This window comes from Mandrillus leucophaeus, unplaced genomic scaffold (assembly GCF_000951045.1).
Source record: "Mandrillus leucophaeus isolate KB7577 unplaced genomic scaffold, Mleu.le_1.0 Scaffold75, whole genome shotgun sequence".
Lineage (NCBI taxonomy): Eukaryota > Metazoa > Chordata > Mammalia > Primates > Cercopithecidae > Mandrillus > Mandrillus leucophaeus.
In genome coordinates, this window is record NW_012108141.1 from 2,779,417 (window position 1) to 2,805,290 (window position 25,874).

Genomic DNA, 25,874 nt, shown 5'->3' on the forward strand with positions numbered 1-25,874 from the left:
GTGGACATGAGTTTTCAGCTCCTTTGGATAAATGCCAAGGAATGTGATCACTGGACCTTATGGTAAGAGTATGTTTAATTTTGTAAGAAACTGCCAAACTTCTTTTAAAAGTGGCTGTGCCATTTTGCATTACCACCCGCAATGAATGAGAGCTTCTCTTGCTCCACATCCTCACCAGCATTTGGTGTTGCCAATGTTCTGGATTTTGGCTGTTCTAATAGGTGTGTAGTGGTATCTTGGTTTGGTTTGGTTGTTTTTTGTTTTTGCCTATGACACAGCCCTCAGGAGGTCCTGAGAACATGTTCCCCAGTATCTTGTTGTTTTAATTTGTAATTTCCTAGTGACTTAGGATGACAGCCTTTTCATTTGCTTATTCGCCATCTGTGTATCTTCTTAGGATGTCTTTGGCCAGTTTTTAAATCAGGTTGCTTTCTTATTGTCGAATTTTAAGTGATTTATATATATATATATAGAGAGAGAGAGAGAGAGTTTATAAGTAATTTTATTTTGAGACAACTGTCTGGAGTTTACAATGCCATGATTGATAGTCTTTTTCCTCTTCTCCAGACGGGCTCTGAAAACCATCTGGAGGAGCTTGTAAATGAGAAGGCCTTGCCCTCCTAAATGTATGAGGAGGCTTTGCTTTGGCTTTTGGAAGTCATCCACAGGTGATGGAATCCCAGCACCCAAGAGCCCCTATGATTAAGCCTTCTCATAAAGCTTCCCTTTCCTTCCCTCTTTCCCCTTCTCTCTGCCTCTCATGAGCTTTTTCTGACTCTAATTTCTCTCATTCAGCTTTGTGTTTAGCTTTCTTACCACAAACAAATTGTTTCTAGTGCAGTTGAGATTCCAGGAAGATTGCCAGGGTGTATCCTTCAATTCCATAAAAAGGAAAGATATTAACTAAAAACATACACATGTGCACACAAAGTCTCCTTCACCCATGCCTATTCTCTTACTAAGCTTTTCTCCTCTTCACACAAACAACCCAGCAGATACACAATTTCGGTCTCAATCACTCTTCCACCTCTCTCATTTCTTGGCGCATGCAGAATGTCATTTCCAGCATGCAGCAAATCACATCAAAGTGCTGCCTGTGCCCAAAGGCCACGTGGCTTCCTCTGAGCTCCTCATTCCTCCTTGCTAGCCTGGGTGATTAATTGGAGGCAGATAGGTTAGAGTGTTGGGCAGTTACTCCTAGCGATGACAAACAAGGAGCCTGAGCAAGGCCCAAATATGGCCCTTTTTACCCACCCTTCCAAACACCAAACCTCTTGCACAAGAGAACATTTATAAGCTGGGTCCTCTGCCTGTAAGCCTACTAAATGATAACAGCTCAGTGGTGCTGACTGCTTTGTCTCCCTTTCTTCCAGCTCCTCTACTAGTGACCTCTCCAACTATGACCATGCCTATCTAAGGCGGAGCCTTGACCAGTGCAGCTCTCAGGGGAGCATGGAGAGCCTGGAGCCCAGTGGGGCATACCCACCCTGTCATCTTTCCCCTGCCAAGTCCACCGGCAGCATTGACCAGCTCAGCCACTTCCATAACAAGAGAGACTCGGCTTACAGCTCTTTCTCCACCAGTTCTAGCATCCTGGAGTATCCGCCCCCTAGCATCTCTGCCCGAGAGCGTTCAAGCTCCATGGACAATACTTCTGCTCGAGGTGGCCTCCTTGAAGGGATGAGGCAGGCAGATATTCGCTATGTCAAGACAGTCTATGACACCCGGAGGGGAGTCTCAGCAGAGTATGAGGTGAACTCTTCAGCCCTGCTGCTTCAAGGTAGGGAGGCCCGAGCCTCAGCAGATGGTCAGGGCCATGATAAATGGTCTAATATTCCTCGGGGCAAGGGAGTGCCACCCCCATCCTGGAGCCAGCAGTGCCCCAGTTCCTTGGAGACTGCCACGGACAACCTTCCTCCTAAGGTGGGTGCACCCCTGCCTCCAGCTCGGAGTGACAGTTATGCAGCATTTCGGCACCGTGAGCGGCCCAGCTCCTGGTCTAGTCTTGATCAGAAACGGCTCTGCCGGCCTCAGGGAAACTCTTTAGGCTCCCTGAAGTCTCCATTCATAGAGGAGCAGCTGCATACTGTGCTGGAGAAGAGTCCAGAGAACAGCCCCCCAGTGAAGCCCAAGCATAACTATACCCAGAAGGCCCAACCTGGCCAACCTCTGCTGCCGACCAGCATCTACCCTGTACCTTCCCTGGAGCCACACTTTGCCCAGGTGCCTCAGCCTTCTGTGAGTAGCAACGGTCTGGTGTACCCTGCACTGGCCAAGGAGAGTGGATATATAGCCCCTCAGGGAGCGTGCAACAAGATGGCTACCATTGATGAGAATGGGAACCAGAATGGATCTAGCAGGCCTGGGTTTGCCTTTTGCCAGCCCTTAGAACATGACTTGCTGTCCCCAGTGGAGAAGAAACCAGAAGCTACAGTCAAGTATGTCCCCTCCAAAGTCCATTTTTCTTCAGTGCCTGAAAATGAGGAGGATGCCTCCCTGAAGAGACATCTCACACCTCCCCAAGGCAACAGCCCACATTCCAATGAGAGAAAGAGCACCCACAGCAACAAACCATCTTCTCATCCCCACAGCCTCAAATGCCCTCAGGCTCAGGCCTGGCAAGCGGGTGAAGACAAGAGATCTTCCAGGCTCTCAGAGCCTTGGGAGGGTGATTTCCAGGAAGACCACAATGCCAACCTCTGGAGGAGGCTGGAGAGAGAAGGCCTAGGCCAGAGCCTGTCAGGCAACTTTGGCAAGACCAAGTCAGCCTTCTCATCTCTCCAGAACATTCCTGAGAGTCTGAGAAGACACAGCAGCCTGGAGCTAGGCCGGGGAGCCCAGGAGGGTTACCCAGGAGGCAGGCCCACCTGTGCAGTTAACACCAAGGCAGAAGACCCTGGGAGGAAAGCCGCTCCTGACCTTGGGAGCCATCTGGACCGGCAGCTTTCCTACCCGCGGCCCGAGGGGAGGACCGGTGCCTCGGCCTCTTTCCACAGCACAGACCCAAGGCCTGAAGAGCTGCCTGCCGCCTCGCACCCGCACACATCCAGTCTCGGCCGGAGGGGGCCCGGCCCAGGCAGCGCCTCGGCTCTTCAGGGCTTTCAGTACGGGAAGCCCCACTGCTCGGTGCTGGAGAAGGTCTCCAAATTCGAGCAGCGAGAGCAAGGGAGCCAGAGACTGAGTGTGGGCGGCTCCGGTTTTGGCCAGAACTATAGGCCCCACAGGACAGTCTCAACTTCCAGTACTTCTGGGAATGACTTCGAGGAGATAAAAGCCCACATCCGTTTCTCTGAGTCAGCTGAACCCCTAGGCAACGGGGAGCAGCACTTCAAAAACGGGGAGCTGAAGTTGGAAGAGGCTTCCCGGCAGCCCTGTGGTCAGCAGCTGAGCGGAGGAGCCTCGGACAGCGGCCGTGGCCCCCAGAGGCCGGATGCTCGGCTCCTCCGCAGCCAGAGCACCTTCCAGCTCTCCAGCGAGCCAGAGAGGGAGCCCGAGTGGCGGGACAGGCCCGGCTCACCCGAGTCGCCCCTGCTGGATGCCCCCTTCAGTCGCGCCTACCGGAACAGCATCAAGGATGCACAGTCTCGTGTCTTGGGGGCCACTTCCTTTCGACGCCGAGACCTGGAGCTGGGGGCGCCTGTGGCATCGAAGTCCTGGCGGCCGCGGCCTTCCTCGGCCCACGTGGGGCTGCGGAGCCCCGAGGCGCCGGCTTCCGCCTCCCCGCACACGCCCCGGGAGCGGCACAGTGTGACCCCTGCGGAGGGCGACCTGGCCAGGCCCGTGCCCGCTGCCGCCCGGAGAGGGGCTCGCCGGCGCCTGACTCCCGAGCAGAAGAAGCGCTCCTACTCCGAGCCCGAGAAGATGAACGAGGTGGGGGTCGCGGAGGAGGCCGAACCAACACCCCTGGGCCCGCAGAGGAATGGGATGCGTTTCCCGGAGAGCAGCGTGGCCGACCGGCGCCGCCTCTTCGAGCGCGATGGCAAGGCCTGCTCCACGCTCAGCCTGTCGGGGCCTGAGCTGAAGCAGTTCCAGCAGAGCGCCCTGGCCGACTACATACAGCGCAAGACTGGCAAGCGGCCTACCTCCGCCGCCGGCTGCAGCCTCCAGGAGCCCGGGCCACTGCGCGAGCGCGCCCAGAGTGCCTACCTCCAGCCTGGCCCCGCGGCGCTCGAACCCTCCGGCCTCACCTCAGCCTCCAGCTTGAGCTCGCTGCGGGAGCCCAGCCTGCAGCCCCGCAGGGAGGCCACACTCCTGCCGGCCACAGTTGCAGAAACCCCGCAGACTCCCCGAGATCGCAGCAGCTCCTTTGCCGGTGGCCGCCGCCTCTGGGAACGGCGACGCGGGGACCTACAAGTCCCAAGGGAGCTGCTCAGTGGAGCAAACGGTGGAACAAGAGGCACCCAGAGAGTGGATGAGACCCACAGGGAGCCATCCTCCTGGGGGGCCAGGGCTGGGAAGTCCATGTCAGCTGAGGACCTGCTGGAACGCTCAGACGTCCTCGCCGGCCCTGTCCACGTGAGGTCCAGGTCATCTCCCGCCACTGCGGACAAGCACCAGGTATGTGCAACCAGCAAGTCCTGGCCTCGGACTGTCCCTTCCTCCCTAGAAGTTTTAATGGGGCTCCCCAACCCCCCACACTCTCACTCCCTCTCCCAGTTCAGTTTTCCTTGTGAAAATAGAAAAGTAGCATTCGTTTTCATGAGTTGAGTTTCTCAAGTGTCCCTGCCTGGTTTCCTTACAAAGATATAGGTATTTAGATTACCTATATTGTTATACAGATTATCTATCTCCTTTTTAGGAAGTCACCACCTCTCAATGCAAAAATGCAAGGTTAGGAAAAATTAGGGATTATCTTTTTTGTTTTTTGTTTTTTAATGGATTAGAGTGTGGATCTGAGTATTTAAAACGTTTTAGCTTTGCACCCTTTCTGTTTCTATTGGACTTTGCATCTACAAAATAGCTAGAGTGATTGACATTGATAGTCATTGGTTATTGAATTCCTGGCCCTCAGCTAAGTGTGTGGCAGGTCCTGAGCTAAGTGTAATCTATATTTATTATTTCATTTAACCCTCACGATAATCCTGTGCAGTAGAGTATATTATACATGTCAGACCCCTGTGTCTCAGACTCCCACCTGAGCTCTTTCTGTGCATTATCCTGGTGAGGGGAGAAAATAAAAACTCAAAATCTCACATAAAAGGATTTTCTAATAAAGGCACCAAATGCTGCAAGGGTTATAAAGTACTTTCCCCTGAAAATTTTAAGCAATGCTAGGAATAGAAGCTGAGCATTCTGACTCCTAGGAGCCTATTAATTTCCCCAATTCTTAGCCTATCCTCAGGCTTCACTTCCACTGGAGATCAGTGGCCTGCCTCATGCTTCCCTTCCCACCAAAGAAAATAATAGGAATCACATACCTGTTAGCACAGGGAAGGAAGAACTCTGCTCCACTGCCTCCTCTCAGATTCTGCTGTTTTCCCTTTCAGAGAAGTCAGCCATTCAGCAAGCATCTGTAGAGCATGTGTTGTATGAAAAATGCTGTGTTACAGCATCAAAGGATACACAAAGGAAAAAAAAGGCTCATGCCTTTCTGGGGTTCACAATTAAGCAAGGAATACAGCCTTATATATATAAATAATTCTAATATGACTAGTGAATGTTTTGGGAATGGTGATCAATAATATGCTATGGTAAGGAAAGTGATTAATTCTGAGGTGATCTGAAAGTGCTTCTCCTGAAGGTAAATGGGATTTGGGGCCAGGATGTAAAAGATGGGCATGATGACAAGAGATTAGGCGAGAGGGAATACATTGATCGGAAGAAACCAGTTGAGACAAAGAAAGATTCAGCAGTTACTGGCTGAGAAGTTTGCTGCACTCTAGCACACACATACAAACACCCTTCTGAGAGAAAATACTGTCCCTTCCCAGATGTTTTCTGTTTAGAATTGTACAGAAATATATTCTCCCAGTATAAACCCCCGACAAATGTAGAGGCAACTTCCCATAAGCCTTCAGTAGCTTTTTCCTCCTTCAGAATTAACAGAGCTAATTCTGACTCCCTATCCTACCAATAACACACATTTAAAATCCATATATGTAACACGCAATTTCATCTAGCTTGATAGATTTTAGCAACTTAACTGCATAGCAGTCTAAACACCCTCCTTTCTCTCCCCGTGTTTTAAAGAAAATAGAAATGCTTAGGTGAAAACCAAATCATTATTGTTTATTCCCCATTAGATATTGTTATTTTGTCTTAGAGGTTGGTTGGATGGCTATGAATGTTATTTTATCTTTTCCCCCAAATATTTCTTAAGCCTGGTTGATTAAGAAATAAAGCTAAAACATGGGTGTTAAGGGAAGTGAAGAGATTCCTCCAAATCCCAATTAAATACTTTGTATTATTTGGGAAACTTTTTAGAAAGACAAGTGAATACAGAACAGTACTTGGGTACCCTTTTCATAAAGGGAATGCCATATTTAGATGTTATTTAATTTGGGGAATATGCAGGCAGAGGGGAAAATATTTCCAAATGAAATACTTCTTTTGTACTGCTTTGCTCCAACAAATTCTGAAATTTCTGAACAATGCATCATCTCTTATATTGTCACTGTGCCAGGACTGCATTCTTGAACTTCCTCCTGGTCTCCTGCACAGCAGCCAGTCCTACGCTGACTGGAGAAGCATCTCACGGCAAGGCGGTCTGCTCCTTGCATCCTCTTCGTCATCTGCCTTATTTGTAGTTATGATGAGTTAAAAATAAAACAAAGTTATTCTCACCACATAACTATTGTGGTTATTTTATATATATATCTCCTATTGAATACATTTCAAGAACATTACCAGTAAGCTTTTGGGAAGGTTTGTTAATCATTTTTCTCATCCTTGCTTTAGAGAATTCTGACAAGTTAAGTGACCTTGTAGAGGCTGCCTGCCTGAGTTAAAACCAAAATGTGGAGTGTGTTTCTGCTGCTGGCTTAGTTGATGCTATCTCCAACAAATGCTGCTTGCTCTTACCAGTCAGATGCTGACAGGGCAGGATTTTACAAGTTTTTGACAAGGATTTAGCTCTTTTTCAAAATTCTCATTAGTGAGGCCTTTCTGCCTCCAAAAACAAAGTCATCATGGAAATCAGTTCCTCTGTATATGACAATTGATCCATCTCTGGCCTGAAATAATGACTGCAGGAGGCTACCATTTTGAACTACTTGTAGCCTGAGACCTTCTCATATATTTGGCAGGTCTGGCCTTTCCTCAGCCAGCTTGAAATCCTCTCTGAAACATGCAACCTTCCATTTTCTTCTCTGTAATTCTTCTTCATTGCAGAATAAATAGATACTAGTGGTGGAGCTTAAGTGCACATCAGACTCTTGCCTGTTGCCACTTTCTTTCTGTGAGACTTTGGAAAGCTTAACCTGTTAAAAGTGGGTAGGACCTGCAAAGCTACAGAAAGATATCCAACATTTCTGCCTTAGAGACAGAAATGTGTATCTGTTCATTGCATAGATTTAAAATATAGTAGAGCCTATAAAGAGAAACCCTTAGAGAAATAAGATTACTGGTGGGGATTTTTCCCCCAGATGCTAAGTTAGAGACTTCTCTGGTTCTCACAGTATTTTGTCTGATGTATAACATAATCACTATGAGATGCTGTGACAAACCTTATTGAATTGCTGAGGAAATTGCACAATGCATGGAACCACAGTATTGGATATAGACTTGATTCTGTGGAATGCAACTTGTAAATCTTTTTTAATACCTTTCTACACGCACACATTTAAGCTTATACAAAACAGAATCGACTTTCCACAAAATGTGAAGATACAAATAGCTAACAATAATCAAAATTTTGCTGTGTGCCAGTCATTGTGTTGTGTTTTATAAGTATAAAGTTAGTCTTGGCTGGGTGCTGTGGTGCACACCTGTAATCCCAGCACCTTGGGAGGCCAAAGTGGGTAGATAGCTTGAGGCCAGGAGTTCGAGATCAGCCTGGCCAACATGGCAAAACCCCATCTCTACTAAAAATACAAAAATTAGCTAGGCATGGTGGTGTGCATCTGTAGTCCCAGCTACTTGGGAGACTGAGGCATGAGAATTGCTTGAACTCAGGAGGCAGAGGTTGCAGTGAGCTGACATCGCGCCACTGTCCTCCAGCCTGGGCAACAGAGCGAGACTCTGTCTCAAAAAATAAAATAAAATTAGTCCTCACATCTGTGCAATGAGGTAAATACTATTATTATCTCTAAGTTACAGAAGAATGAACCAAGTCACAAAGAGGATACAAAATTTGCCCAAAGTAGTAAGGTGAGGTTTTGACCCCATACTGCCTGACTGCAGAGTCTTTAAGTCAATATACCATGCCGTCTCCTTGAATAAAAAGAGGCTGGGAATGGGGAAAGAGAGGCAAGAGTTAAACGTTCTGTATCTGAAAATATCAGCCAATGAATTTATTTCATTTTAACTTTTATTGATTACTATTTCAGTCATGCATCATATAATGGTCAAGGATGGACCAGATATGCGACAGTGGTCCCATAAGATTATAATACCATACTTTTACCGTACCTTCTCCATGTTTAGAAACAAAAATACATATCATTGTGTTGCAACTGCCTACAGTATTCAGTACAGTAATATGCTGTACAAGTTTGTAGCCTAGGAGCAATAGGCCTATACCATATAGCCTAGGGATGTAGTAGTCTGTGTCATCTGGTTTCTGTAAGCACACTCTATGATGTTTGCACAAGGACAAAATTGCCTAATGATGCATTTCTCAGAACATATCCCTGTTGTTAAGTGACACATGACATCAGATTTTTCATAAGGATTTCTAGTTAATTTTAGTAGTTACTTGAAATATTCTAAAGTAGGTGAATATTGTTGTCTTCACATTTCATCAGTGACAGAGATACTGAGATAACTAACTTGGAACCCAAAACAAGAGAACTGAGATTCAGTAGGCTTTAGATTTACATTATTATTATTATTATTATTATTATTATTTTTGGAGACAGAGTGGCGCGATCTCAGCTCACTGCAAGCTCCGCCTCCCGGGTTCACGTCATTCTCCTTCCTCAGCCTCCCGAGTACCTGGGACTACAGGCGTCTGCCACCATGCCCGGGTAATTTTTTTTGTACTTTTAGTAGAGACGGGGTTTCACCGTGTTAGCCAGGATGGTCTCGATCTCCTGACCTCGTGATCCGCCCGTCTCCGCCTCCCAAAGTGCTGGGATCACAGGCGTGAGCCACCGTGCCCAGCTGATTTACATTATTAAGTATGCTAAGAACTGGTGTATTTTTAAGTCAATTTTGAGATAATTAACAAAAATAAATTAGACAAGAAGTTGGTATAATTCTATGCCTAGTATTTTTCCCATAGCCACTGCTTTTTTGCTGTAATTGCCATAATAAGTACTTTGTACTTCTTACCAGTTCACAGAAAATTTAAGTCTTGACAGTGAATATATGCTTAAATTAAAGCAAGAAATGCAACAGGAATTTATCTTCTTGGACTTGTATCAGATTGGGAAGATATTTTCCTTTGTCCAAGTGGTATTCTGATTGACAGAAGATTGAGAGAATTCTCTCAATCATTTATTACTGGGTCTAATTCCTTTATTTTACCCACATCCACATAAATAGTTTAAGCTTGATATTGTAGGGGCCAAATCATGTGAATACAGAAGTTAGATTCATTGTCAAACTGAAATGCAAAGGATATAATAGGATATGAATATATATTTATACTTTACTGTGTTAGGAGCTCACATGGGACCTAGGCTTTTCCAATTAATTATTGGCAAAGTGGCACATTCATGTCAACATAGGGAAAAGTGGTGGGAAAAGACTTTTAAAGGACCATAAATTTCATGGAGAGCAGGAATTCTCATTCCCTACAATGATACTTGAGTGAATCAGAACACTATGGAATTCATTTTTCTCAAGCCATTCAAGTCTGATTGCATCCAGCCCAGCTGCCATTCAACCTGTAAAGATTCCATGGCAAGACCTTGGGCTTTGAGATCATGGCTTGAATCATAGTTTCTCCACTTACTTAACTGTGGGCAAGATATGTCACCTCGCTGAGCTGCAATTACATACCCCGCTTCCAATTGTTATAGATTAAGTTACAAAAAAAAAAAAAGTCAAGTGCCTAATATTCCAGGCATATAATTTGTTGGTGCAAGGTACTTAGCAGAGTGTCTGGTACACAGTAAATACCCAGTACCTGTAGCTGCAATTATGAATAATGTTCGGGGGTTTGTTTCTTCTGCCTGCTATCACCTTTGACCCTTTCCATTGCTTATTAGTTTCTCAGCCACTAAACGAAAACAATGAGGAACGGGGTGAAGAGCAGTTAACCCTTTGGGCAGGGTTAAATGGCAAAATAAATTACTGAAATTAAGTTAGAGATTATATATGGATTTATTTTTTTTTGGTTTTTGCCTGTCTCCTGTCATAAATAATTGGGAGTTGAATGTATTATCATCAATAGCAACATCATCATCTTCATCATGGACCTGAACACAGGGACCAAATTGTATACTGTCAAAAACTGACAACCCTTTCAGGACCCCAGTGTATACCCTCATTGATAAAAAACAACTACCCCTGAAAAGTCCCTAGAGTTATTGATCTCACATGTGAGTGAACTTTTTCCCAGAACTTACTGCAACCCAATTACAATCCAAATTCATATCTTCACTAATTGTAACTAAGAACATTTGAGATTTTTGCAAAATGTAATAGTCTATCCTTTCCCGTCATCTCTCATATTTCCCTATTGCCATTTGAAAAGTTTGACCCATTGAATTCATTGTCTTCGTTACCCTATTTCAAGTTTAGCAGTTGTTTTGAACTCTGGAGATAATCGTTAGGAGACTTCTCTTACTTAGGAAACATCCTTGTTAGAGGAGGCACCTGGTGAGACAGACTGAAGTTCAAATTCTGACTCTGCCACTTTTTTTTTTTTTAAATCTTCAGCTTATCTCCTGCATCGATGCCATGGGATTATGTAAGAGTGCCACCACGTGGCCTGACAATAGTAGGTTGCCAGTAAATAGGTGTTTCTTCTCCTTTTTACCCCACCCCCTTGGTAAATTTAAACACCTGTTTATTGGCAGTAATGCTGTGTCTTTCTTGTGTTTCAAGGATGTGCTTTTGGGGCAAGACAATGGCTTTGGTCTTGTGAAGGATCCATGTTATTTGGCTGGTCCTGGATCTAGGTATGTACGTGTACTTATGATGCTCTCCACGTATGAATGCTGCTGGTGTTAAACTACTCTTGTTCCTTTCTACAAGAAATTGAAATACGATGTTGTATAGTGTCACATGCTTTTTTGATTTGTCTAGGCCATGGATAACTTTTTATTTTCCATTTAGAAATGATTTTCTTTGAGAATGACACTTGTTCAAAATAGGTTTTGAACATGTGCTATTGAGGACAAGGTAGACTTGGCTAACCAGTTTGACAACAGAATAATTAATGGAGGTGCTTTTCTCGCGCATGCCCCTTGGCTCTCACAAACAGGGCCTCCTGTGTGGCTGATCTCATCCAGCTCTGTGTGCAGAGCATCACGTCTGGTGACCACAGTGCTAGGGAAGAATGGGCATTTCATGAACAGCTTCACAGAGGAAGGCAAACTGTAAGCATTGGAGGTGAAAAATAAAGCTCAAAATCATAATTTTATACATGTGGGGATAGAAAACAGAGGAAAGTCATTTTTTTAAAATGCCATCAAAATCATATTCTAGGTAGAAAAATATAATGAGCACTTTTTTAGAATTTAAAATTTTGAACTGTTCACATGGGACTTAATAAGTAGAAATTTCCAGAAAGGGTTTTTCTCTGAACCATGTACTCTGTATGTAGTTTTAATGCAGCATTACAGAGTTATCTACTTTAATCTATTATTACTGATGATAATATACCTACACCCTACCTACTCCTTTCCATGTTTTTAAGCCATTTCCTTAATTTTTCTTATATTTCATTCAATCATTGTTTCTACATTCACCTTCTTAATAACACAACGCAATACTGTCAAGTAGAAGCAGCCAACATGGTCAGGAAGTAGGTATTAATTACCTGCTTCCAGCCAACATCAGCCTTCTATATTTATATGCTCTTGCTCCTATAGCTGTGTTGACAAGGAAGAAAGTATTCAAGGTGAGACTGAGGACTTTGGTTAGTTTGGGTGCATTAATTAAAAGCTAGAGACAAGGGAAAAGTAACAATAAACTAGAGCACTGCTAAAGAAAATTGGTCTGAAATCAAAGGTGGGACTAAACAACAATCAATCAAATAACCCTATTTAAAAATGGGCAAAGGTGAAAAAAGAACAAGATCATGTCCTTTGCAGCAACATGGATGGAGCTGAAGGCCATTATCCTAAGCAAATGAACACAGGAACAAAAAAACAAATACCACATGTTCTCACTTACAAGTGGAAGCTAAACATTAAGTACACATGGACACAGAGAAGGGAACAATAGACACTGGTGCCTGTTTGAGGGCGGAGGGTGGTAGGAAGGTGAGGATTGAAAAAACTACCTATCAGGTACTGTGCTTACCTGGGTGACAAAATTATCTGTACACCAAACCCCAGCGACATGCAATTTACCCATGTAACAAACCTGTACATGTAGTCCTTGAACCTAAAATAAAAGTTGGAAAGGAAAAAAAAAATTCAAGGTGACAGGTGAGTGGACTGCTTGTTGGCTCAGTGGCAATATCGACAATCTGAGAAACACAGGTAGCAATTTTGTGGGGAGGGGGAATCTTCCTCAACAAAACTAGTTCTGTGTTTAAAAAAAAAATTATGAGCTGTAAAAATGCCAAAAGAATAAATATGACAAGCATCACATACCGCTGAATAACTGAAATGCTTGTCCTGTTCTTCAGCAACTGACATTAGCATAGGTGCAGCTGCATGCCTAATGCTTGCTGAAAAAGATAGTGATAATTTCAGGACATGTAATTCTCAGCTGTCCTGGGGAAAAGCATAGACATGGAAAGTGCAGCCCACAGGAAAACATGGGAGGGACTTGATCACAGATCCTGCGCTATGAATTTTGAATACTAAAAATTCTGCTTGCAGCGTGTTTTTCTGACCACCACAACCAAGAAGACACAAAAAAGTATAACATTCTTTTTTTTTTCTAAAGGCTTACATGGTCTTTTACCATAGTCACTCTATTAATAATAGTAGGAAGACAGAAGTCCCATCAACTGTGGACAATATTGAAATGTCAGAATAATTTGGAAGGTGGAATTTGGAGGAATGGGCCCTCTGTCCTCCATGGATGCTTATTAGGATCAGTTTTCCTCCATGCTGACATAATTATCTCTAAATACATGAAATTCAGACTTTACATTAGTGCTTTTGTAAAAACAGAAAATGCTCTAATTTATAGAAAAATAGAGATTTTGCACTGTTCAAGTTTTATAAGAGTTTGATGCCTTCATGGGTCACAAAGAGACAATAGTTATCATTATTATATACTTCTTCCCTGCTTTCAAACTATTCTCCATTCTTTTTAGCTTCCATTTTAAAGAAAAACACTAGAGGACACTAATCAAACTAAATTCAGACATTCACTTGTTAATTTCAAACGTAAAAATTTACTTGTCTGTATAAAAATGGGCAAATGATTTAAATAGACATTTCTCTAAAGATGGCAGACACATGGCCAACAAGCAAGTGAAAAGATGCTCAACACCACTAATCATCAGAGAACTCAAAACCACAATCCACAATGAGATGTTACCTCACACACATTAGGATGGCTGCAATTAAGAAAACGAAAAACAAGAAGTGTTGGTGAGGATATGGGAAAATTGGAAATCTTGCACACTGTTAGTGGGAATATAAAATGGTGCAGCCATATGAAAAACAGCATGGAGGTCTCAGAACATTAAAAATAGAACTACCATATGATCTGGCAATGCCACTTCTGAGTATATGTCCAAAAGAATTGAAAGCAGGGTCTCCAAGAGATATATTGCACACCCATGTTCATAGCAGCAGTATTTACTATTCACCAAGAGGTGAAAACAACCCAAATGTCTACTCATGACAGATGATTGGATAAAACAAAACGTGGTGTAGCCATACAATGGAATGTTACTCAGCCTTAAAAAGGAAATTCTGCCACATGCTACAACATGACATTATGTGAGGTGAAACAGGCCAGTCACAAAAAGACATACTGTATAATTTCACTTGTATGAAGTGCTTAAAGTAGTCAAATTCATAAAAACACAAAGTAAAATGGTGATTTCCAGGGTTTAGTAGGAGGGGGAAATGGGGAGTTATTATTTAGTGGGTACATAGTTTTAGGTTGCAAGTTGTGAAAGTTCTGGAGATCTGTTTCACAACAGTGTGAACATATTAACACTACTGAACTTAAAAATGGTTAAGATGAAATTTTATGTTGCTTTTTTAACCACAATTTTTAAAAAGTGCTTTTTTTAAAAAAAGCAAAACAAAACAAAGGTGAGACTAATTGCTCTCAAAATCCATTCTTGAATAGTAGGATTCCTGGATACATAACAGCAAGATTCTGGGTGAGCCTCTCACACTGTATTATAAAAGGGACTTGAACAAAGTCTTTTTTTTTTTTATCCCAAACTTCATTCCTAAAAACACAAAATAATCACCATGGAGAAGCATTCTCAACCAAGCTAAGCATTTACTACTGATATTATCTTCAAAAAGAAAATGCCACTTTAATACAGTCTGTGTAAAGTAAGGTCACACAAACTAAAAATATCATATGAAAGTCTATTGGGCTGGATCTTTAAAGGATAAGTGTTATATTGTATGTTTTAGTGATGTCTCCCCCTTTAGAAAAGCCTCAAGATATAATAAATAAAATAAAGGCATCTGAATTCGTCGTTAAAACATCAGATTTCAGCTGACTCCACGTCCTCTTAAAGGATGCTGAGTTTAAAAACAGTTTGTATGCTACAGTCTGGAGAGCAGCTGGGCAAAGGAGACGTCACTGTTCAACAGACACTTGCTGAGGGGGTACTTGGTGCCAGGTATTGGGGATGCCAGGATGGATGAGAGAAGGGAAGAGCATCCCCAGCGAATCTCCTTCCTCGGGGTTTCTAATATGCTCATGGGGGAAGCCAGCAGGAAGTGCAGAGTGGCTACTCTTCACTATGGGGAGGTTCCTGGTAAAGAAACCGTGTTTGAATGAAAGGGACCGGTCATCGGAAGGGAGGGGTTGCATCAGAGAGAGAGGTGGGCCCTTTATTTCATCATCTGCATCTGTGTGTAATAAAGGAAAAATAAAGGCATGAGAAGAGCTAATTTGGTTCTTTGCCATCTTCTTCCACCACGCATTCTGCTTGCCTGGCACTTGGATGATCTTGTGGCAAGCCCTGTATTATTGCTCTGATGTGGGACTGAGTCACCGCTCCCTCAGAGGAGTCTGATCCGTGAGATGAAACGTGCCATCTGCGGTCCAGATTCACTCACAGAGCCAGTCAGGGAACTGCAGACAGGGAATGTACAAATCACGGTGGGTTTGCTGGAGAGCTTTTTATCCTCACATTAACTCTTGCATAGCAGGCGGTGCCACAGACTCTTTTTCCTTTGTTTTGGTTTGTGGTTTTTTTCTTCTTTAGAACACAATAACAAAAGTTTTGCGAATTGTTGGGTTTTTCCTCGGAGTCTAGAGTACAGTTGTTTAAATCACCACGTACCATATTTGCTTATTATTGCCAGCCTCTTTCTCGAGAGGTAACTGTTTATTAGCTCCTTAGGTGAGCCTCTCCCCCTCCTTTTTATTTTTCATCAGATGAAATGAAAACACTAGGAGAGTGACCAAACGTTGTAAATAAAACCTTCAAATTCAGCAGCCCGTGCAAATGCTTTCAAAACAGACCTCCCCCGTGGGGATTACACTGGGAGAGAAGAAGGCAGTGTTATTCTTCCCCAGAGCTGGGAGCTATTTCCTGAAGTAGTCCTAAAAGGGGCTGCAGAAATGTACTGTTTGTTTTTATATCCTGAAGCCTGTCCTCAAAAGCTGCCTTATGTTGCATGGTGTGTACAGGATGTGGGGGCGGTGAGAGGGTTAATAAAAGAAAATGCCTTGTGAACCCAGGCATTCCATGTGACATTTTCCTGTAGGAATTTATGCCTGTCGAGTACTAGTTTAACTTGGGTCTTCCTGTGAGCAGCCAGGGAGGACAGTGTGCAGTTTCTGGGGGGAGGAAAGGAGGTCCTCCTTCCTCTTAAGTGCTTTTCTCATCTATGTAAGGAACATTGGGCTGCATGCTTGCCCCTTTCTTCAGAGCTGTAACCCTCCTGTCTGTGTGCTGTTCCAGGTCACTCAGTTGTTCAGAAACAGGCCAAGAAGAGATGCCGCTGCTCTTCCACCATCCCACCCCTCGTTGGGGTGGTTCAGGTTGCAAAGCCATTGGTGATTCCTCCGTTCCTAGTGAATGTCCTGGAACCCCGGACCATCAGAGGCAAGCCAGCAGGACACCCTGTCCCAGGCCACCACTGGCAGGAACGCAAGGGCAGCTCACAGACACCAGGGCTGCACCCCTGACCCCACTTGGCACCCCTCTGCCTTCAGCTGTTCCCTCTGGCTACTGCTCACAGGATGGTCAGACAGGGCGACAGCCTCTCCCGCCCTACACCCTTGCCATGACCCACAGAAGCAATGGTCACACCCTGACCCAGCCTCCCGGTCCAAGAGGCTGTGAGGGTGATGGCCCAGAGCATGGGGTAGAAGAGGGAACGAGGAAGAGGGTCTCACTGCCTCAGTGGCCACCGCCTTCTCGAGTGAAGTGGGCCCACGTAGGCAGAGAGGACAGCCTTCCTGAGGAATCCTCAGCCCCTGAGTTTGCAAACCTGAAGCACTGTCAGAAACAGCAGAGTCTTCCAAGTTCGTGCAGCACTTCTGACCCAGACACGCCTCTTGGGACCCCGAGCACTCCAGGGAGGATCTCCCTCCGAATATCTGAATCCGTCCTGCGGGACTCCCCGCCACCTCGCGAGGATTATGAAGATGAAGTGTTTGTGAGGGATCTGCACCCCAAGGCCACGTCCAGCCCCACGTTTGAAACTCTTCCCCCACCCCCACCTCCTCCACCAAGTCAGGAAACCCTGGTGTATAGCATGGATGACTTCCCTCCACCTCCTCCCCACGCAGTGTGTGAGGCGCAGCTGGACAGTGAGGATCCTGAGGGGCCGCGCCCCAGGTGAGTGAGCAGACTGGGCAGGTTTCCTTCACTAACAGGAGAGTGTCATGCCCCAGGTGGCCCAGGTCCTTCTGCTGGCCACAGAAGAGACCTGGCATGGAGATGTTTCTATACAGCTCAGCTCAGGACAGTATTCATCTGTTTGCCTCAGGAGGTAGTTGGACCAGTGTCATTGGGTACTGAGGAGTCAGGGTGGCAGAAACGAAAGCTGGAACCCAAGGGGCACATTTCACTTCTGGGGACAGGATAGGCTCAGGCGGTCTAAGTAAATCCCTCCTCCCTGGCCGAGTTCTGAATCAGTTAGGAAATAAGACAAAAGAGGAGGGCATATAGAGACAAAAACATCACTTTTATTACTGACAGAGCTAACATGAAAGAATATGGCTTCAGATTGTAAGTGGGTCCCTTGATACTGAACCCCCAAGTTAAACAGGTTTAACTACTTCATCAAAGGTCATGCTAGACACACAAATACACATAGATATTATTATACACAGCCGTGAGGCAGCCTCAGTCTCGAAAGAGAAGAGACTGGGATGTGAATGCTGAGCTTCTCTTTCCAAAATCACTCCATGTCCATAGGAATAAAGAGTAGGGCTCAAGGTCAGTAATGTTTAGGGAAAACCTCTTGGAAGCTAGGAGAATGAGAAAGCAGCATTCCCCAACACACAGTCCCTAGAACAAGTGATCTCTCAAAACACCAAAAAAACACATTGCCTGACAGCACCTTTGGAGTAGCTTTCTTTAAACACCACAAGAGTGACTTATTACCACTACTCCCTGTTAATTTAACCTAGACCTTTCAGAAATCTCTGGAATCTAACAGCAACATTCACCCAAACTGAATTCCTATTCCATCTTCCTCAGGAGATGACAACCTCCTGACAAGCTGCTGGGCTCAGGAGGCCCTTTAGAGTGCTGTGGTTTTCAAAAGACGGGGTTGACCTCAGAAATGTGACTATCTCACCCCACTCCTATGTATATATCTATGTATGTTTGTGTGTCTAGCATGAACTGTGACTAGGTAGGTAAATGTTTTTGATTTAGGGGTTCGGTATCAGGAGACCCACTTACAATCAGAAGCCATATTCTTTAACATTAGCTCTGTCAGTAAGATGTGGAAAATGTGGAAGATGTGGAAAGCTACAACCCTGATGTGGAAAGCTTCTCCCTCAGTCTTCCTCCACCCTCTTATCATCACCCTTCTCTTATCACTTTCTCTTTCTCTCTCTCTCTTTTTTTAATATCCCTGGCAGCTCCAACAAACTTTCTAACATGACAATTGCAAGGGAAAGGCACATGCCTGGTGCAGCTCATGTGGTAGGTAGTCAGACACTGGCTTCCAGACTCCAAACTTCTATCAAGGGTTCAGAGGCTGAGTCCACACCACCCTCCTTCATGAGTGTTCACCCCCAACTTGCTGGGTCTCTTGGTGGGCAGCCAGCACCCATCCGGACTCAAAGCCTCACCCATGATCCAGTCAATGGAACTCAGGGTTTAGAAAAGAAAGTCAATTCTGATCCTCAGAAGAGCTCAGAAGACATTAGAACAGAGGCTCTGGCCAAGGAAATTGTCCACCAAGACAAATCTCTGGCAGACATTTTGGATCCAGATTCCAGGCTGAAGACAACAATGGACCTGATGGAAGGTTTATTTCCCCGAGATGTGAACTTGCTGAAGGAAAACAGCGTAAAGAGGAAGGCCATACAGAGAACTGTCAGCTCTTCCGGATGTGAAGGCAAGAGGTAAGTCCCTGGTGATGTCTTCAGAGCGACTTACAATCGAACTCCTTCCATGGGGATGATGATAAGTCTAGGACTAGTTGCCTGATGTTTTCCCACTTCCACAGCTCCTGACCCAAGAGTGCCATTTTTATCTCAGTCTTGCAGGAATGGCTCTGGGAGGAAGGATGCGGGACAGATAATGCAACAACAAAGAAAGTAATAGTAATAATGATAATAACTGCAATTAATACCCATTTTTCACGTGTCAAGCATTGTATTTATTTATTTATATCAACATTATTTAATTTTCACAAGAACTTGCTAAGGTAGCTACCAATTTTATCTCCATTTACAAATGAGGAAACTGAAGTACAGAGGAATTAAGACCATGCTCACCAAGGTCATTGAACATGAGAATAATAGCACCTGGATCTGACTATGACTGTGTCTGTATCCAGCAATTACACAGCGTCCCCAGCTCAGCGAAGGTGTACTTGCCCGTTCTGTATCAGCGCTGCTCTGGCAGAGAGGCCCTCAGGGCTCAGTGCTGGGAAAGGAGCAAGTAGAAGTGGTGAGCGTGGCCAACGTCTTGCCAAGACTGAGAGGGGAAGGGCTTTGTAAGGAGGAGAGCCTAGAGAAATAAGTTCATGTATTACACTGACCCTTACCTCTGAGGCATTAAGGTGGGTGTTGGCACAAAACCTGAAAATCAGGAAAGGTCTGAGTAGGGGCTCACTCTCTGGTTTGGCCCAGTCCGTGAGCCTCTACTTCTGAACCAGCTCCTTGAACCAGCCATGTAACTAACACGTGCCCCAGTGTGCAGTTCGTGTTTTTGATGCTTTTCATTTCTCCTGGGTTACTGCAGTATTTTCTTGCATGTTTTATTTCCTTAAAAGACTACTATGAGAAAGATTGAGTAGCTTTCATTTTCTCTTTAATTTTCAGTGAAATCTTTGTGGATTGACAGTCTGGGACTCAGCAGTTAGTGGCTTCCAGACTAAATAAAAACAGAACATTTTATCCAAATTTAGGATTGCATTTTAAAAATTTCCAGCTGATCCTAACTAAATTACTAACAGGAACACCACATTTCATTTTGTGGAGGAGAGAGAAAGGAAAGAGCTGTGTGATACTTACAAGCTATTTGTCATGTTGTCAGAAGCTCTTCTGATTCAAGGCCTTAACTGTCACCTTGTCCATTCCCCCGCTTTTATTTTCAGATTTGGGAAATAGACTAATTGAGGTGAAGTGATTTATCCAGGGTCATGTCTTTAGCAAACACATACTGAGCACCTGCAATGTGCAAAGTAATCCACTGGGTACTATGGGGACCCCAAAGATACTATTTTTGTGGATGTGCCAGTCAGTTCGCCATGGGTGGTTGCAGTATGGTCATTCTGTTCTCTGACCACTGGCTGTAGAAGGACCAAAGTAACATCCTTAGCAAAGTATTTCGTAGCGTTACCACTGAAAATACATGTTTACTCCATCAGTTTAGAAGCAGAATGGTCATGTAGCTTTTGCAGCACTGAGATCTTCCTGGGGATTTAAAAAATAAATAAATAAAAGGCATGCGCCATCTCCTGGTGGAAATAAGCATTGTCCTGTTGGGCGTGAGATGGCCAGTAGCCATTGTGAGGGTTGGTCAGATGCCAGAGAATCCCATTTGTAATGCGGTGGACATACCTGAAAACAAAAATGTATTAGAAAATCTTTTCCTTGTCTTTCAATTAACTGGATTAAATGTGGTCATTGTTGCTTACTGGGACAGTTATCAAGCGGGAAACTAGTAAAGATGATTTTTGTGTGTGTGGTTCCTTATTTCATAGTAAAATGGTAGGCTAGATGTTAAATAATATCACAAGATTGAATAAAGTTCCTCTCCAAGAGAATCTTACTTCCATAGAGTCATTTATTCAGTGGGTCGAATATGAATTATAGGCTGAAAGGCAACTCAAATGTGGTAAAACAGAGAACACTAGATAGCAGGTTTCTCAATTCCGAGTTTTTTATTCAGCCTTGAAATATCCCTATTACATTATCAATGAGTAGATTTTATATCTTGTATTAGTTCACTGTGGACCAGCAAACTGCAGATTTCCTAGGCTTATATGGGATAGCAGGCATACTTGAGAAGGAAAATTTTTGTGTGTTCAAGCAACAATACATAGTAGGCACTGGAAAGATTACATAGGAAACAATTGACCTAAAACCTGAGGTTTGTGCAGCACCTTGAAAATACTTTCACATTGATTGAGTCATGGTTCCACACTGCCTTTCTCTGAAATAAGGAGTCAGTATCGTTCTTATATGAATCACAAAAGCAGAGAGGTTTGCCTGGCTTCAACAGCCTTGTACATAGTAATCACTCATTACTTAACAGTTACTAGTTTATCCTAATTTCTGGGAAAGAAATTAAATAGAATTGTCACGCGCTTCTGAATGGACTGACGTCTGCAGTGAAACAAAGCCTCTGGCATGCTCTGTATGGCTGTACTTTGTGCTCTTTCTGGCCCAGGAATGAAGACAAGGAAGCAGTGAGCATGTTGGTCAACTGCCCTGCCTACTACAGTGTGTCTGCTCCCAAGGCTGAGCTGCTGAACAAAATCAAAGAGATGCCAGCAGAAGTGAATGAGGAAGAGGAACAGGCAGATGTCAATGAAAAGAAGGTAAATAAAGAATGGGATGCCCTTGTTCTGCTTTCCCCAGAAAAATCGACAAAGTCCACATAATCAGCGTGGTGACTGGGCCTCTTGAGGCAGGTGGGGAAAGGACCTGTCGCATCACCAAATTGCACCAAAATCATTAGACTTTTTGGATTTACATGGCACTTTAACCAATTTCCTCTTAGCTTTTCTGCGAGTAGGCAGGGCAGGTAAGCTACTGTCCTTTTCATTTTTACAAATAACAGAAGTGAAACTTAGAGGGATTATTTCTTAGAAGTCTCATAGCCAGGACTTGAACCCAAGTACCTAGCCTCCCAATCCAGCACCAGGACCCTGACACTGTTCTCAGCTGCTGTTTGGCCAGTGCCAACGGTGTGTGTAATTTTCGTGTTTCATGGTCAAAAGGAAAATGTAAAAATCTAGAAACTTTTTTAGGGAAGGAGGCCAATTGTCAAATGACACTTCTGAGAAAAAGTAATATTAACTTTTATATCTTCCCCAGCCCTCTTTGCAGGACTTCAGTGAATAGCTTGAAAGTGCAGGCTGGAATCTAGTTGTTAGCATTTGATACTCCTACAGAGATTTCAAATGTTAGACACTTAAAAAATGACCGTGGTGCTGCTGCTGTCTTCCCACATGCCATGGAAGATCTAAACTGGGCTATGTCTGCAGGGGAGAAAGTTCTCGCCATTCCACTTTCTCTATAGCACCAGAGGGGCTGCCTTCTGCTGTGCTTGCAGCTCTCTATGCAGCTCGGGCATGCGTGCTGCAAAGGAAAGCTTGCTTGCTTCTTTCTGAGCCTGGAATGTAAGTGGTTTTCAGTGATCCTGATTCCAGGAGAAACTTTCTAGGGTCATTTTATTTCATTTGCTCTACAATGTGTCCCAAGCTGCCTTGTCTGTTGGAATGAAACCACAGGATACAGACCCGAGGAGCAGAGGGTAATTGGACAGGAGGGATCTTTGCAGCACCTCTGGCTCATGGCTAACATGCTGATGCAACCATTGTAGTAGCAAGTTCCCTGCTAGCCCAAAGTTTTCCTATGTACAGACTTGTCATTGTATACCCCTGATATGTACCTGCCCCAGCACAGCTAAGCACTTCATTTAACGGGTCCCCTGATTGCAAATAAGACCACTTGGCTTTTGGTCTGTCTATATTTATCCCAAAGAGAGAGCTATGTATATACCCTTACATGTACCAGGTTGCCATGGCATCTTTAACTGAAGGTTTTACAATTTTTTTGTTTTCTGCCTGTGGGCATACCTGCTTGACAGTTGCAGTGTGGCAAATACTCATTGCTTTTCCTCCCTATCTTAATTTTTAAGTGGTTTTTTTTTTCTAACTTTTTAGAATCGGGGGCATAGGCAGGTTTGTTACAAAGGTATATTGCATGATCCTGAGGCTTGCTGTATGATTGTATGCATCATCCAGGTAGTGAGCATAGTACCCATAGTAGTTTTTAACCTTTGTCCCTTTTCCTTCCTCCCCTTCTTTTATTCCCCAGTGTCTGTTGTTCCCATATTTATGTCCATGTGTACCCAATTAACTGTTTTCCCATCACTTTCAATTATCACCCTCTCACACGAAGCATTATGTGGCAAAAAGTATTTTTAGATTGAGAATATGAAAAAAGAGAGAATTAATTCATCCTCACGGGAAATAGGTAGCATGTATTTCATTCCAAGTGCGGGCTATGTGTTTAGTTTTCTTTTCAGCACAATGCTGTACTATCTTATTTGCACAAAACTCCTCTGACACTTGTACGGCCACATTTTATGCTAATGAGAATTAGAGGGCTGGGGTCACACAGTTAATAGATGCTAAAGTCAGATCTAACCTTATGTGTTTCTGACCCTAAAGCTTGCTAAAAATTGCTCCCAGGTCAGCTGCCTTTAAACCTTGCTGCCCTGGGAACTGAGCTAAACTGGAGGTTCTCTGGGTATAACTAACCAGAGCTAGAGTTTGAGATTAAAACCAGTTAAAACCCATTTTAAACCAAAAATATGAGAACAGCAGTGTCTGTGACTTGAGGACTGAGGAGTTTCGAGTCATTTGGAGTGCCTTTTTGAGGAGTCACGGGCTTAGGGAGACAAAACCCCACTCAGGGTGAAAGGGATCCTAGGGAGAGGAAATGTCACAGCCACATAACCAGGGCCTGGCACCTAGCACGTGCTCAATAAACATTTGTTTCATGAAGTTATAAAGTGTAAAACTCCCAAGTTGAATTTTACCATTTAACTGAAGAAAAATATCCAGAAGCCCACTGTGGAAAGGTTCTAGGATTAGAGTCTATGGCCTTGCTATCCTGAACACATCTGATCTCAGAAGGTGACCAGGGTCGGGCCTGGTTAGTACTTGGATGGGACATCATGGGATTAGAATTCAGAAGAAAAAAAAAATCTGGAAGTTAAGCAACTAGCTTGACCTTTCTTGACCCTTTTTTCTTTATAAAATGGAAGTGATAATGATCTCTCACATAATAGTTGTGGGGTCCAATTAACTGATGGATATTAATGTGCTTTTTAAGCTGCAGGGTGTAAGAGCATATCATATCTTATTAGAGAAGTGTTAAAGGCAATGTCATGTAAGTATGCAAATATTAATGGCATCTGATATCTTTTGTGTTAAGATATTCAGTGAGAAGGTGCCTTATTGCCAACAAGGCTAGGCACTTTCCTAAATCAGACTCTTACAAGGAAAAACAGCTCACATTTGTTTTCTCTCTTCACTGTGGAAAATATTGCCCACAGCACCAGGGGGATGATACCTACTTGCCCCATGGGCTTATCTGGCTCTTCAGGGAGAAAGAAAGATGAGAAAAGGCTATTTAGTTAATGAGGCCTCCACGTCCAGTTAGAATTTCCTTTGGTTCCTTCTTCCTTCAATCCTGTCTTCTAGGGCTGCAAGTGGCCTGAGGGTTTGCATCACTTTGTGAGTGTAAAATGTTAGGCTCATAAACAGTTACTGAGAACACGCCTTCTCTGTTTCAGACACTGTGCTCTGCCTTGGGCATACAAACATGAATAAGACACTGTGTCTGCTCTCCTGGAACTCTGGATTGGCAAGGGAGGTGGATTATTTTAGTATACATTATTGATCTTCTGACAGACACATGGACTGTGCCGGGGGAGCCCAAAGGAGCAGTTCCTAACTCAAGAGAGTAGAGTCAGGTTTTACCTCCTCCAGGAAGATAAAACCTGAGATCAGCATTGAAGAATGTATCGACGGCAGTCAGAAGAAAAAGGGCATTTGGGACAAAAGGAGAAGCATAGGGAGAAACTGAAAGATATGAAAAAGCATAGAATGTGTATGGTAAAGAAGCGTGCTTCAAGTAGTTTGATATTTTGGAATGTAACGAGGGCTCATGATTAAATAAAAAATCACCAAATTTAGGCCAGGCACAGTGGCTCATGCCTGTAATCCCAACACTTTGGGAGGCCAAGGCAGGAGGATTTCTGGAGCCCAGGAGTTAAAGACCAGCCTGAGCAATATAGTGAAACCCTGTCTCTATCAAAAATATAAAAAATTAGCCAGGTGTGTTGGTGCACGCCTGTAATCCCAGCTACTCGGAAGGCTAAGGCAGGAAAATTGCTTGAATCCAGGAGGCAGAGGTTGCAGTGAGCTGAGATCATGCCACTGCACTCCAGCCTGGTGACAGAGCGAGACTCCATCTCAAAAAAAAAAATTTTAAAATTAGCTGAGCATGATGGCACACACCTGTGGTCCCAGCTACTTGGGAGGCTGAGGGGAGAATCGCTTGAGCCCAACAGGCAGAGGCTGCAGTGAACCAAGATTGTGCCACTCCAATCCAGCCTCAGTGACAGAGTGAGACACTGTCTCAAAAAAAAAAAAATTACCAAATTTAGAAAATAACAAAGGAGGGCCACAAACAGTGCGAGATGAGGCTGGAAGGGTTCACAAGAGCCAGCAGGTCATAAGGTCATGTAGGGCTTTGTGTGAAATGCTGAAGTTCGGATTTTATCGTATGACAATGGAGAACGCTTTGAGATTTAGTTTGTTGTAATACTACAAGTATAAACTTGTAGTTTATAAATGTGTAATTGAATTTTCATCAGTATCACTTACATTTACATATCTGGTTTGGAAACACAAAGTTTTAAATAAGTGATGTTGTTGAAAGCATCTGTTAATATATTCAGCAAAATGCAGTTTTCTTCCTGAAATACAAAAAGCTTTTCTAATGATGGTTTAGAAAAATTAAACTTGGTCAATATCCATTCTCCAATATTATTTTGA

The 25,874-nt window shown here is 43.9% G+C and overlaps 1 protein-coding gene across 1 annotated transcript in view; it reads left to right on the forward strand.

Moving 5' to 3' along the window:
* SHROOM3 (shroom family member 3) overlaps positions 1 to 25,874 on the forward strand; it is a 349,912-nt gene that overhangs the window by 305,714 nt on the left and 18,324 nt on the right. Inside the window, exons 5-9 of the mRNA XM_011966212.1 lie at positions 1,374 to 4,557; positions 11,155 to 11,228; positions 16,343 to 17,224; positions 18,481 to 18,969; positions 21,467 to 21,617. Of these exons, the coding sequence (XP_011821602.1) occupies positions 1,374 to 4,557; positions 11,155 to 11,228; positions 16,343 to 17,224; positions 18,481 to 18,969; positions 21,467 to 21,617 (4,780 nt within the window). The remainder of the gene's footprint in view (positions 1 to 1,373; positions 4,558 to 11,154; positions 11,229 to 16,342; positions 17,225 to 18,480; positions 18,970 to 21,466; positions 21,618 to 25,874) is intronic.